General features: G+C 42.3%; 1 protein-coding gene across 2 annotated transcripts in view; it reads right to left on the bottom strand.

The window, feature by feature from the left end:
* LOC129125422 (hepatocyte nuclear factor 4-beta-like) overlaps positions 1-11,150 on the bottom strand; it is a 34,441-nt gene extending 23,291 nt beyond the window's left edge. The window contains exons 1-4 of one of the 2 annotated variants that reach the window (XM_077184940.1): positions 10,937-11,150; positions 10,499-10,695; positions 6,938-7,093; positions 4,080-5,420 (exon numbers count right to left, since the gene is read on the bottom strand). In XM_077184940.1, the coding sequence (XP_077041055.1) occupies positions 4,080-4,194 (115 nt within the window). In that variant the 5' untranslated portion in view covers positions 4,195-5,420; positions 6,938-7,093; positions 10,499-10,695; positions 10,937-11,150. Of the gene's footprint in view, positions 1-4,079; positions 5,421-6,937; positions 8,481-10,498; positions 10,696-10,936 lie in introns of those variants that run through there. The other variant, XM_054640859.2, reaches the window with a different exon arrangement.
* Between the last annotated feature and the right edge of the window lie 4,265 nt (positions 11,151-15,415).

Here is a 15,415-nt window from a genome sequence, read left to right as displayed (position 1 = left end):
ACTTTGTTTCCTTTTATATAGGATGTGAGAATCTGCTTGCTGATATAAGGAAGAAATTAATAATCTGGCCTTAAACCAGGTATTACTGGAGGAGGGACCATCAGCACTGTGTGTGTGAGGGCCCTTGGAAATTAGCAAACCAAATTTTGCCCTCACTTGTATCCATGGAAGCACAAACAAATCACCAGTGAGCTGGGTGGCTCTGGGTTAGGGCAGCTCCACAGCTAAAAGTTCAAACCCTGGGAGGGAGCCACGTGCCCTTTTCAGCTGAATTGGCTGAATGTGGACAGAAATTTTAACAGATAAAAAGGAAAGCCCTAATCCAGAACGCACGTTAATTATGATCACGATTTTTAATTACAAAATCCTGCCACCAGCTAATGATGGGCTCCAAATGAGAATTAGCTCAGAGAAGAGCAAAGCACAGCTGGTATCACAGGCACCAGGAGACTCTCTCAGCACAGCTTTCAAACCTCCCCAATATTTGGGTTTTTCCTGGGCTGATCTCTGTGAGGAAAGACCAGGATCCCTGGCAGCACAGTCCCTTGCCTGCCTGTGAAATCTGCTTTGTGTGCTCCATCCCTGCCTGCTACAGGGAGATGACCTGAACAGCTCCTGTGCTGTGCCACGGCGCCTTTGAAATCTCCACTGCAGAGATGCACTTGATTTTGTTCTCCAGGAAGAGACCACAACTCATCCTGACTTTGTGTGGCTCCCAGGCTCTGCTTGTGGCCAGACCCCTCACTGGGGCTGCCCTCAACTTCACTGGCAGAAATATCTGAAGCTGTTTTTTTTTAGTTATATATCATTTTTTTGAGTTATATATAATTAAAATATATTAAAAATATTATATATATATATATATATATATATATATATATATATATATATATATATATATATATATATATATATATATATATATATATAATGTTATTACAATTTTTTGGAATTATATACAATCAGTGTGCAGACTGGGAGCTCCCTGAGGCTGAGAAGAGCACCCAGTGGCTTCCCCAGATTTGGGATCAGCCAAGTTCACAACTGAAATGCACACAAGTTTTTTGGTACCTCTGTATGTTAATCATTGTCTTTCCAGGGCTGAGATGATAATGCCAGTTTTACAGTGATAAGAAATGACACTGAGGATGTTCTCCTCATACCTGACTCCTGCACTGCTTTTCCTTTCAGTTCCTTTACTGGCTACAGCTCTTCTAGATCCACATTGTAAAAGAGAATTCTCTTGCAATACTTTCCAGGGTGGCCTTTATCTACCAGGAAATCCAAGTTTTGGTGCACATAATTTGCAGTTAACAAATCCCCAAATTACATGTGCTGGACTAAAATGTGAGGAGATCACAAATGTGGGTTTGGGACTTGAACACACACAGGGAAACTCGGTGCCAAAGGCAGCATTGTGAAACCTGTACACACAAATGTAGGGCAGGAGGGAGTTTAAACCCTGGCCACGTGCAGGGCAGCCTCTTTCTACATCAGCTTTCAGCAAATAGAGGAGTTTTTGAGATATAAAACCTAGCTGTGATTTAGTGACCCCAAATCCTAGAGGAGCGATGATGAAGGTGCTGTTCCAGGCGCTGGAAGCTCGAGGGATGGGAAATCACTGCCCAAAACATCTCTGGTGGTTTTTGCACGCTCTGAACTGGGTCCAACTGGGAAAGATTTCACCAACCTCGTGCCAGGGTCCCAAGGATGAGTGTGGAGTGTGGGGCTGAGGGCAGCGAGCACCACCCTGGCAGAAAGCGCTCCCCAGCTCTCCAGGGAAGAATTGGGGCTGCATTGCAGCAATGATTCACATCTTCACCAAAATGAGACAATTCTGACAGGAGTGTGAGGGGATGGCCATTAACCACACATAAAAACTGAGGATATGGGTTGTACTGCCAGCCAAGGTGAAGGAAACAAATTGGTACAGAATGGGAAAATTTCTGCTGCTACAACACATATTTCATGAAGGAAAGACAGAATTAGCAGTGATTTTTGCTCCTTTCCTGTTGCCATTCTTTCTATTTAAACCTTACTTATTTCATCTATCCCTCCCATAAAGTGTTCTATTCTTTATTTTGAATTAATCTTAAAATATTTGGCAAATTATGAGCTATTTGAAGGTGGAAAATCCAAAATACATATCTGGGCAAATCTCAGAATGATAGCAGCTTCATGAAGAAGGAACATCTAAGCACAGGAAGTGCTCCACAAAATTTTTCCACCCAAAATTTTGATGAAATGATGTTCTGAAGAAGGAAAGAGTTGGTTTCAAGAAAGCATGACCTTATTTGAAAATATTCCAATTTTCACTTTTGGAATTGTTCAGACAATAAGAAACTGCACTGAGTTCACCAAAATAAATATTTCATCCTTTCCTGTTCATGTTTATAGAGGGCAAAGCTGTCATCATCTAGTAGGGAAAATACAGATGAACCTTAGGAGAGATATAAGAAATCCAGTATAGTTATAAAAGGTACCTAAAATGAGGTTGTTTCTTGATTCTAAAAAATTTTAAAAAATTTCTGAAGCCACAAGGAAACTGTGATTCTGAATTACCTCAGGGGACGGAACTCAGCTGGACAGCAATAGATTTCCATGCATGGCCATTTCATGTATTTTTTGAAGTTATTTTTACAAATGGTAGAGAAGGACACTTACCCAAGACAAACAAGCTAATTTCAAAGCAGCTACTTCCCGAGAGAGCTGGTTAGTCATTAACAGCTAAACAAATAACACAACACCGAGTTCGATAAAGTTCAGAAAAAAACTCAACCTGTCAGTTCTACTGCGTGAATCAACAGAGAGCCCAAACAGACTTTGGTGGTTGGTTTACAAAATTATATTGAATTCCGGGGAAATTTGTGCCACTTCAAAAAGTGAGAAATATCCTGTTGTTCAACGGGAAGTGACAAAGCAAAACATCTGTGTTAAATAACATTTCTGGAGTAGGATGGGAGGTGGAAAGCTTTCTGCAAAAATAAGATCCAGTCTAGCTGGAGCTTATAAAAATTATATATATTGAAAAACCTTGATTTGCGGACAGCCAGAGCTTTACAGAAGGCAGTTTAAAATTCAGGTTCCTTTGGGCCTTTTAACTTTACTTGTCTCCTGACCTCCCTCCAGGCCCTACAATAATACGTCTAATCATTTTATATTGTAGGTGATATCCTTACTGAAACTCTGATTTCTTTTGATGAGCCAGTTAATGAGCAAATGTGAAAATCCCATCTTAATTTCACTAAGCTTCTTAGTAAATTAAAAGCCTGCCAAAACTTTCCAAAGGGATTGCTACATGCCAGAATCTCATTCAGTTGCATGACTGGTTTCATGCAAGATGACCAAAATGCCCTTTAATTTTACACAGCGAGCAGTTGATTTCACAGGATGGAGTTCACTTTATGTCAGAGCACTTCTGAGTGCAGAAAAATTGAATCCCACACAAAGTGCTTTATTCCTACGAACCAAGCGGAAGTCTCGGCGTATAAACACTCCCGCCTCCCAGCCAAGTCCTTTGTGCCCTAAAAACTGTTGGACCAACTTGGTAGCCAGAAAAGGAATGCAAAGCTAGCAATGATTTGGATATTGTTTCTCAATTCAAGTTCCCAGGACCAACTTAAACAAGGCACACGGTCATGGACAAATGCCATTTGGGAGGACATGTTTTCCCAAGGATTAAATATCAGCTGAGGTCGTAGATGGGAATGAAACACGCATTTGAACAAGAAATATTGGTAATAACTCCCCTCCTGAGCAATAGAGCAGGATAAACCCAGGGAATGCCATGAAGACATCTACCAACACCTGCAAAACCTGGTGGGCTCTTCAAGGCATGACGCTCAGCCCGCCAACGAAAAGAATAACCCAAAAGAATAACCCAAAACGGGACCGGCAAGTGAAGGGGTCGCGTTTTAACCCAAACATCAACACGGATGCAACAGAGGTTGACAGATCAGCTGCTTAAATATTACCCCTTCTACCCTTTGCTCCATACCTGCCACCAGCCTTTCCTCTGTGTCCAGTTTTACAGAAAAAGTAGTGGAGCTTATTCAAGAGAAAATGAATAAAAACCTCACCGGTGTTGCTGGGGAGCACGCGGAGGTTGTCGAATTCCAGCATGGTGTAAGAGGAGTCCAAGGAGTCGACATAATCAGGCATATCCATGTCCATGATGGACTGACAAAGCTTCATTATTACTTGACAACAGCGAGGGAAGTGGCAGAAACGGCCCCGCTGTCAATCACGGCCAAGGTTTCCTCTGCAGAGAGAGACACCCCGCTCCTGGCGGTGACAAATCATTACCCAGCTCTGCCCACAGTCCCTCCCCGTGCCAGAAGAGAAGGGACGAGGCCAAACCCTCTGGCACAGACCCCTCCCTTCCCGGGGTGCATCTCGCTCTCTGGCTCCTGATAAGGTGATGCAGATAAGGCCCAGGCTCAAACGCCTTGGATTGCATCTTTGGGTCAATACAGCAGCATTTATGGCTGCTCCTGCACAAACATTTTGAGAAGGGCTGAGGAGAGGCCGTCGCACACATGTGTCACTCTCCCAGGGCAGAGTGGTCACATCCAGTCACCAGTTGTCACCTTGCTGGCCTACCAGGCTTAGGGAAAGAGCAAACGGTGTCACTTGAGGCTCGTGAGGGCAATAAATCAATGTCCCACCGAATGAGGACCATTAAGGCAGGTCAGCATTGAGAACCTGAGTCATTTCCGTGAGACACCACAGTGCTCACACCTTGAGTTGCTGCTGGAAGGGGAAAATGAGGCTTCATTCCAGCTGTACACATGGAAAAGCGTGTACACCTCCAAAAACAGGAGGTGGAGGAGGTGACTTCCACCCACCACCCTCCATCCCTCTCACCTGTGTCTTCCTCCCGACTCCAGGCAGCCCCAGTTTCCCAGAGCTCCCTCTGGGAAAGAGCTGGGCTCTGCTGGTGAGTTGTCATCAAAGATGGCAAATGATGGAAATGGAAAAGGCTGGGCGGGCCGGGCAGAATCCCCCACAGATGTGTGGGGTTGCATTTCATGCTGGCCCACACCTGGCTTTCCTGGGAAAGGTCTGTAATACAGAAATTAAATTCCAGTTTTTCCCCCACAGGCCCATGGTGTTTGGTCTGGATTTTTTTTTTAATTTTAATTTACTGAATTTTACGCAAACCAGCTTTTTTCGTTTACTGAATTTTACACAAAAGTTCTTTCCTTGTTAAGGCTCATGAGCTGTGCTTCAAAAGGCTGGAAATAAAACTCAGCAATGCAAAGCCATACAGCCTGGAGTGATTGGTTTATTCCCACTTTGATCTTCCAGATGCCCTCCCTGACACTACAGTTCCCTCTCCAGTGACGTGGTTTTTGTGTCAGAGGGTCTTTCCTCTCCATGAGCTGTTCTGAGAGATCCAGGTCAACATCCTGTTGAATCTGGAGGAAAAGAAGAGTTCTTGAGAAACAGGGAGACGCGTTGCCAGAAAAGGAGTCTTGGCCAAAAGGATGGGACTGCCAGACTGCCTGAACTCTCACTGAACCGAGGAGCAGGCTGGCCCCAAGGATCCCAGCAATCTCCAAATTGCAAGAAATATTCAAAAATCTGAATTTTTAACTGTTTTCATTATACTAACTTGATTTAACCCCCATTTCACTTTTTGTTTTAATATCCTTTTCCATATCCTGGGGCTTTACGGTGGACATTGCAAGGGGTTAACTCTAGATAGGCTTTTCCTCTATAAAGATTGGGTGTAGAAACTTTTAGCTTTACTTTCTTATCGTTTCTGGGAAATAAAATAATTTCATGTGCCATATTTTCCTTTCCCTTCTTTCCCTTTTTAAGGACGTGTTGTAACCAGTGGTGCACAAATGACTCCTTGCTTAGATAAGACATTATGTTTTTATCCTTGGACTGTGCCCCAGGCTCTCAGTAATGCCAGCATCAGCTAAGTTGGGATCTGATTACTTGTTCTTGCCTCTTACTCAATGTCAGGCTTGATTATGCCCATTAATCTGGTTGGGTTTTTTTTTTAAACTGAGCTGTGGGCACCATCCTGCCTGATTGTCAGCACTCTGTTACTATTACAGCAAGGTTTTTCACATTTCTACAATTCTAGGTTTTTGGTTTTGGTTTTTTTTTTTTTGGGGGGGGGGTGTTTTTGGTTTTTTAAAATGGATTTCTTACCATTAAAATAGCCATTTTGGTATTTATCAAGATTTTGGGCAGCTGTGGCTCAGAGAGGAGAAATCTGGGCTCCTGGCCTGATCTTGTTGGCTTTAGAGATCTCTCAATGTTTTCCGTCCCTCAGAACGATGTGAGGGTTGAGGATGATTTCCAAGCAAAGTTGTGGGATGAGGATGTGCTTGGACAATTTTCATTCTGGGAATGACAAAAGGTTATAGAGCAAATTTCGTAGCTCAGGACCAGATTTCAGCACCACATCCACACCGATAATCAGGACTGACTTGTGGAGGGTGGAGCTGGAGGGACAGAACGTGGCATTTGTTCCAAACAGATGTCAGCACCCTGCTCCAAACCACTCCAGCACAAAAGCAGCCCTGAAGATGGACAAAACCTTGCTGAGGTTTGGGCAGTTTCGTCTTTTTCCTCCCCTTACTTTCTTATATCCCTTTCTGAGCCACAGCTGCAATTGAGCTGGGACCTGCTCAAGGCTGGGGCTGAGTTTTATCAAAATCAGGAGAAACCAAACTCACCCAGAGGTGGCCTCACGTCTCCTGAGCTCACTGTGAAGGGACGATGAAGGGAATCTCCAATTGGTTTCGTATTGCCATGATCCAAGCTGACAGAGCAGCCAGGAAGGGGGGAAGAGGACTCAGATCCTCCCCTGGCCACAGAAAGGATGGATTTGGGTAGGGGTTTGTGAGATTGGCCAACACTTTGTGCTGAGACACTTCCCAGGGTGCCTTCCTTGGGTGCTCAGGCATTCACTCACCTGCACAGGCACCTTAGGTGGATAATCAAAGGCAAAACTGGTACAACTCAATCTTCCCAGTTTGGAAATGGACACCAATCCTCCTCCACATGGACATAATCTTCTTTTCAATGTGTCTTCCATTGATTCCTGCTTTGACTCAGGGGCTGGATATAGCTGGAGGGTGCAGGGGAAAGGGGAGAAGGGAGAAAGAGCCAGAGTTAAGTTTAATAAAAATAATACGAGCGTTCAAAGTTCGAGCTCTGGGAATGAATCAATGTGGAGTCTCCTGTGTGAGGGCACAGGGCAGGCTCTGAAGAACACATGGAACCAATAAGACAACACATTTATTCCTAGAAATAAAATTCAGGTGCTCTTGGGAACGCTTGTTAGACAAGATGAAGTGCAGCAAAGATAAGGACACTTTGATTGATTAAGAGAGAACACAAAGTACTGTGGGCAGGGCGTCAGAAATAACATTTCTTTGGCGAGGTAAGTGATGGGGGGAGATGTTTGCAAGCCATGGAAGCTGCACATCCATCTCTGGAGGCTGATTTTAATGGAAAGGAACTCAGTGCTGCATATGGGGAGAGGTGTCTGAGAGACTTAAACTTAATGAAGGACTTGTTGGTATGCAAAATGGTGAGGCAGAAGCCACTAAATGGATTTTTGGAACAGAAGTTTTCTTCTTTTATTCATAGAAAGCCACTGAAAATCCCTTACCACTGTTGTGAAATTTCCTCTGTCTGAAATGCAGCAATAATTATATTTTTGTCAACTTGCAGGGTTCAGGAAAAGGGTTTTTATGCAGTGAGCATAAATCCATCAATGATCTGGGGGTTCTCAGAAGCAACACTAGCCATAATATTACCTACCTGGACAGGTGGTGTCGGGATAAAAACAATAATTTAAAGACAGAAGGCAGCAAGGCCCTTTTCTGGGTAATGTATAATTAGAAACAGTGTGCTTCTAACATTATAAGCAGTGTGAAATCATATCCTTAACATGTAATTACATTTCAAAGTTATCTAGAGCAGATGTTATTAAATCAGCTCCCTCCTTTCCTGGGTGCAGTTTGATATTTGTGATGCACTAAACAGCAAAAAGCTTCTTTCCATTTTCAGGTATTTCTTTTTGCAATGAATATTACATTTCTACAAGTTGTGACCTCCACTGTGAGGGTCTCCTTGTTCTTCCAGCTGTTCCCTCCCAAAAAGATTCTGTCTGTGTAATGATTATTCACAAATAAAAATAATTTAAGAAATTTCTGAAGTCCAGTGATGGACAGTGACCTGATGGACATGGGAGAGCATCACCCATCTCACAGGAGGATGGAGAGGAGAAAAAAACCAAAAAAATATCAGGACCTTCACCTCCTTTCTCTCCAGACAAACTTATTTGGCTTTACTGCTGCCAAACACGTTCATTTATCATTTACTCATTTTGCTTTAGAACAATGAGGTTAGCTCTTACATAACAACCCTTTGGAGTAAATAGAACCTTTTGCAAGCTCCAGTCACTAGGCTGGAAAAAATCCTTTACAACAATTTAAACAAACAAGAAAAAGAACAAAACAAACCAGAAAAAAATAAAAACTCCAAACCACAACACCCCCACAAAAAAACCCCACAACAACAAAAGACCAAACTCAAACCAAATTAAAAAAAAAAAAAACCTTTAAAATCACTTCCCACCAGGTTGGAATGATGGATTCTGGCCTTCACACACTGTCAAGTACACATCACCCAGAGACCCCCCTGCCAGCAGTGACTTTGGGCTGGCTAATTTGTGAAATCTGTGAAATTCCCACTCATTGCACCGAATGTTCGGCACAGATGAAACCTGACTTGGATTTGGGGAATGACTCGAAGATGTTTTACATTTTTCTGATGACCAAAGGTCAGGCTGATGACTTGTTCTTTCTGAGTTCACTTAACTTTTGTTCTTGGCTGCAGAGCACTTGGCCAGGGCCGGAATTTCAGAAGCACAAAGGGCTCCCTTTGATTTCCAAATGGGAAGAGCCTGGATTTCAGCCCTGTTGAGAAACAGGAGCTCCCACTGGGAATAACAACTGGATTTGCAAAGAAGTAGCCACAGGTCACTGGTGATTTAGAAATAAATCCCCTTTTTTGGACACCTGGGTGAAATCTGATTAAAATCTCATTTCCCTTACGTGGAGTCCAAGACCTTTTAAAAATCTGTCCCTGCCTGGCAAAAGCTTCATAGCCAACACCTGATGCCTCCATGCACCAGTTGGAATTTCTCTTTGTTTTCCGTAAGCAGAAGTAAATTCTCAGAAATAAGAAATGCCTGCAATATTTTTGAAAAAAATAACAATATTTTTCCTCACATGAACAAATACTTGTATCAGTGGGTATTCCTTGTGGATATTTTAGAGGACTTCTTGTCTCTTTTCCTTTCTCGAAAGAGATCAGCTGATCAACACTTGAAATAATTATGGAAAAACAGGGACAAGTTTCATTTAATACTTTTCTTGTGGAAAAAAATTTGTTGGTTTCATTTGTAATTGAACTTTGAAGTTCACTGAAGAGAAGGCAATTAAAATATTTAATAATGAACAAAATTAAAAGCACTAAAAGGGCAGAAACAGAACATTTTGGTTCTTATGTTTGTTTGCAAATATAGGCATGGTACCAGTTTCTGACTCAAGTTTGGGACCCTTGGCAACGTTTTAAAACTAAAATTAAGGTTATGGCCCAGGTAACAAAACTGACAAATTTGTAGGAACATCACCCTCCGTCTGAAATTTAAGAATTTCACTAGAGATCATATCTAACTCAATTAACTCATGAAAACATCAACTTGTTTGTGGAACTCCACCTCACTCACCAAAATTAAGACAGGACTTAGTTTAATGAATTTATATTGTGTTTCACAGGTGAGATTTTAGCAGTGTTTCACTCTAAGGCAGGGAAATGTCCTTTTTCCAACTATTTCCTACAAAGGTAGCAAGCTTTTCCTAGGCTGGGCTCACACAGTAAAATCCAAACTCAAATAACTGCAAGAGTTTGGGCTGAGCTCTGCTCCCTCTTGGAACAATGCATCCCAAATTCCTCCAGACTGTTGATATATCCAACACTGAATAGAAACTGGAAAACACAGCTTTGGAACATGCTGTCCAGAGAACCAAAACACGGGGAAGAAATCATAAAATAATCAAACTTCCAATTTTTTCCCCTCATTCTCCCCTCACTGCCCTTGGGATGAGTGGTTTCCATGTGCTCATCAGGATTTTGTCAGTCAGAGAACCACAAGGTTGCATCAGAGAGCCCCATCAGTCAGTCACCCTGATTTTCACCATCCCAAGCTAAGATTTCACACATGGATTGGAAAAAATCAGTGTCTCTGCAAGCCCTGAAGAAAAATTGGCATGTCACAGAATTATGAATATTGGAAAGGACCTCCAAGACCACCCATTCCCCCAGCCCTGCCAAGCCCACCACTACCCCACATCCCACATCCACACGTTTTTTAAATCTCTGCAGGGATGGTGACTTCACCATTCCCTGGGCAGCCAGTCCCAACACTTGATAACCCTTCCCATGAAGAAAATTTTCCTACTATCCAATCTCAGCCTCCCCTGGCTCAGCTTGAGGCCGTTTCCTCTCCAGAGCGTGATTCATCCCAAACTCAGGTGTCCAAGGGACCTCAGAGGAACTGCACAGCACTGCCAACCTCCCTCCAGGGAGCTCATGGGCAGTTTAGGTGACTTCCACTCAAACCTTATGGAAGGTGAAGTCACAGAAGATAAACTCTCCCTGCCAAGAATGAAAACGACACATGGAGCCATCAGGAATTGGGTTGGATTCCTCCAACATGGGTGATGTCGGCCCCTGATTTAAGAAAATAGCAAACTGCAAATAAATAAATAACAAGGAGTAAATAGCAAACAGCTAATAAATAAAAAGATAACTAATAAATAACAAATAAATAGCAAATATCCCAGCCTGAGGCAGGGCTGGCATCAGGAGAGGAGAGAGGAGCCAGGGAGAGCATTACCTCACCCACTGTAGCTGGAGCAGGCATGGGACTCATCTGGAGCACTGCGCTGCCTCTGGGCAAGGTTTTGGCTCTTCCTGCTGAAAACACAGTTTAGTCAGGAGTGAGCAGCCTTGAGGAGAGCATTTGCTGTGCCTCCCATGGCCCCTGTGAACACCATTCCTGCCACCCCGAGCGTTTTCGGCTGCGGTGTTGACACTTCTTCAGCTCTGTCATTAGCTCAGCTGAGGAGAGAACAGAAATGCTATTCAAGCCCCAGCTCCAACGTGGGAGGTTAGGAGTGCAAATCCCTGCCTGGCACTGAAAACATGATGAGTGTTTTATGTTGGTGCTGTGCTTTCTATTTTAGGGAATGCCTTTGTTAGGTTACAAGCCCTTTCCTAGCACATCAAGCACCGTTTTTAAGGGGTTCTTCTACCACAGCTATATTCATTTATTCTGATCTGTAATATCCCACATCCCCAAAAATTAACCCAGGACTTGAGTTTTGACTTGCATCTTACCAATTCCTAGTTCAGGCTTTAAAAACATTTACCTTGTCCCTTGTTTTCCTTTTGCATTTTAAGATTTCTGGGCTGGAATCTGGATCCAGTTTGCTCACAGTGAAGATTCAAATGTCACCAAAATTCACCTTTTCCGGCTGTAGGATTTTTTGTAAACCATTCTCCTCAGTGTCTTCACACTGTATTTTTGTTTTATGAGATGAACCAACAGATTGTATTTCAGAGAACTACCAAGAGTGGGTTGACCTTTGACTGTGATCACAGAATCATCAGCAGATTTACAGTAAACTGAACAACATTCCTTCCAGGGAAATGAGGCAGCATTTCTTGGGTAGTTTTGATTTCTGGGTGTAGTTTTGATTTCTGTTTCTGTCCCCCAGATTTTCTATCTTTGCCATTCTTCAGGCAAGTTAATAATTCAGGACAAAGATGGAATTCCTCCAAAATACTCCTTTCAGTATTGTCTGCTAAACTAAGTGCAAATATAAAATTTTCAGAGAGAAGATAGACCACTCAAGAAAAGCCAAGACAAAACCCAAAGGTTAAGTCCATTTTTATCTGCAACAATCCATCATATATTTGCACATCTGACCTTGCAGCTCATTCACACACACAAAGATTTTGTTGGAGCTCAACACCAGGGTAAAAGGGAAAAGTCCTCAACCAACATTTCAAGTGTGCTGAAGAAAAACTTTCCATTTCTGCAGGGACCTGGAAAGCTGAAACAGGCACAAGCCTAAATAAATATTGATTTTATTTTTTTAAATGATGGATTATCTGAAATGTTTATTGTGTTGAAATTGAGGGGGCTTTGGAGTAAACATCTATGAGTTATAATAGCATCAAAGGGGGAAAAGTCAAGGAGAAAAATGAGAAAATCTGACAGAAAAGATCACAGAATTATAGAATATCCTTGGATATTCTATAATTCTGTTGGAGTTGGAAAGGACAAGAATCATTGAGTTCAAGTCCAATAACTTGTTCTAAAGAACTGAGGCACAGGACAGGCCCAATCCCCATTTTATCTCTGGAGTTTCAGGATTACGTGTGCAGCTGTTGGAGAGGGAATTTGGTGATAGAACAAAGAGTGATGGCTTTAAACTGCAAAAATTTAGGTTCAGATGGGATATTAAGAAAAATTCTTCCCTGTGAAGGTGGGGAGGGCCAGAGCAGCTGAGGCTGCCCCTGGATCCCTGGCAGTGCCCAAGGCCAGGCTGGACAGGGCTTGGAGCACCCTGGGACAGTGGGAGGTGTCCCTGCCCATGGCTGGGGAGGGAATGGGATCATCCTTAAAATCCCTTCCAACCCAAACCATCCTTCATAATCCAAAATGCCAAGTTATTTTTAAAGTATCTGGGGCAAATTCAGACAGATTTTCCTTTCTAAAAGATTCTCCCCCCAGCCAAAAAAAAAGGCAGTGCACAGACACACTGACATGTGGAAAGATGCTTTTCATGACTTTAAATTGAAGAAATGACTGTAAACATCCAGCTATATTTTCCCCATAATATCCATTTTTGAACACTTCCAGACTGTCTTACTCATAATTGCTGCCCTCTTAGAGGGTGTAGCAAAAGCAAGTGACTGTTTGCCAAGTGACAAACACACATCTCCAAACCCCTGAGCCTCACAGATATTTTCAGGAAGCTGTAACCCCTGATAAATCTCTGCAGACCACTGAGATGAATAATATTTGTGGATGCATTTTTGAGGCTGCCATAGTGGAGAGGTATTTGTGGCTTTGTGGGCTTTGCCACTCACATGGAAAAGTATGCTTTCCCTATACCCATCCTATAGGCTATATTTTGCACATCTGCCTTTAATTAGAACCATTTCATATCTTCAGGAATATGTGCCATCAAATGAATCATTTAGAAATTGGAGTTAACCAGCAAATTATACACTCCTCTGTTGTTTTTTTTTCATTCACGAATTGCCAGTGTCAAAATTCCCTCAGGGCAGAGTTTTTAGCAAATCTGGTGAGCCCAAATGTATGGTAAATGTCACAGGATCAAGGAGGGGACAGATCAGACCTGCATTTTTACACTACAAACCTATTTACAACAGCTATTATTCCACATGGAATAACCCAGTCTCTGTCCTCCTGCTTGTTTGGGGTTTCCTCCCCCAGATATTTCAGGGAAAAGGCTCTTAAATCATGGAGGAGCTCTCCAAGCCAGGCTTCATTTCTGATTTCAGTGATGTTTAGAGCATTACATGGGGTTGTTATTCCATGGTCCCTTGTTGAAATGGGTCACTGTGGCCTCCCCTGCCTGCCAATTACATTTTGCTCCGGGCCAGAATTCTGCATAAAAACACCAGTGAATTACTAGCCAAGAGAAAAGGCTCTTTATTGCTCTTATTTATGCTGCAGCAGCACTTAGGGGATGGGAGCTCCCAGGCCAGGTGCTGCTCAGAGTAAAGAAACATCCCTGCTGATAACAACTGCAGCAAACAAGAGGTGAGGAGGAGAAGGAAAAGGGAAAACAGAGCAGCTCAGTCCCACATCTCCCCCACTAAATAAAGAGGGGTTGTGAGAATCACCCAAATCTGACCTCATTCCATGGAGTTTAACCAGCTTTAATTAAAAATTAGCTGCTCCACAGAACCGATTTCACCATGAAAACGAGAAAGAATGGAACAAGTTGCTGAATAATTTCCAGTAAATCTCATGAGCCAATGGAGCCTCCATGAACTCACCAAGGACTGGAACAATTTCACCAGGAACCTTGTTTTTTTTATTGTTCTTATTTATGCTTCATCAGCACTTAAGGGATGGGAGCTCCCAGCCCAGGTGCTGCTCAGAATAAAGAAACATCCCTGCTGATAACAACTGCAGCAGACAAGAGGTGAGGAGGAGAAGGAAAACCAGACCAGATCAGTCCCACATCTTCCCCACCAAATAAAGTCACTGCATTGTGAGAATCACCCAAATCTGGCCTCACTGCATGGAGTTTAACCAGCTCATTGTTTTAATTTACAAGCAGATGATCCACAGAACCGATTTCACCATGAAAACGAGAAAGAATGGGACAACCACTGAAAATTATTCAGCAACATCTCATGAGCCAATGGAGCCTCCATGAACTCAGAAACACCATCACCAAGGACTGGAACAATTTCTTTTTTGGCCTGAATTTCATTGATGGGTATACAAGGCATATATAAAACAAATTGCCTGTCACTCTAGAACTCTGTTTTCCCAATTTTGTACAACAGCTCATCTCATCTTTCTCCTGGCCATCTCCAGCCTTGCTGCTTTCTTCCAGTCAAGACTTTCTAACTGGCATTGGCCCTCAGGAATAACAATCAGCCTGGCAGCCACAAGCAATTTACACTCCACAGTTGCAATATTCTCTTTATGCACTTAGGTTTTGGCCCATTTTTCTCTCTAGAATATTATGCAATGCTAATTACATTCTTTTTTTTTTTTTTTCCAGGAGAGTTGATAGAAACACATCCAAAGGCATATTTCCTAAGCAATTGCCTGCTTTAATAAATTCTGGTTGCACTGGAAATATTTGTATTCTAATCTGTAAAACAGAGATTAGGCAAAAGTTCCTAATATTGCTTAAGCACTTCAAGCCAAGAAACAATTCCATTGTACTTTAAATTAAACACGTGATTTTCATGTCATTCTAAAGGGGGGGGTGGATATATTTCTTCCCCAAATGTATGTTCCAGTTGCATATTCATGAGTTTACATCCAGATATTAAGAAAACAACCAACAGCATTTGGTTGCACAGCACTGCTAAACTCCACACTGCTGATCAAGTGCATTAAATATTTTTTGCAGAAATTCAATCTAATCCTTGCCTGAAAAATAAATCCCAGACAAGAGCAATAAGGATAAAGGGCTTTCAGAGAAAGCTTGCTTAGGCAAGATGGATAAATTATGGATAATTTTTTATTAATAAATGGAGAAATTATTATGGATAAATAATAAAATCCACAAAAATTCTTTAAAAATTATTT

The sequence above is a fragment of the Agelaius phoeniceus genome, chromosome 12 (genome assembly GCF_051311805.1).
Source record: "Agelaius phoeniceus isolate bAgePho1 chromosome 12, bAgePho1.hap1, whole genome shotgun sequence".
Classification (NCBI taxonomy): Eukaryota; Metazoa; Chordata; class Aves; order Passeriformes; family Icteridae; genus Agelaius; species Agelaius phoeniceus.
The sequence above is the reverse complement of the archived record's forward strand: the minus strand, read 5'-3'. Positions and strand labels throughout refer to the sequence as shown.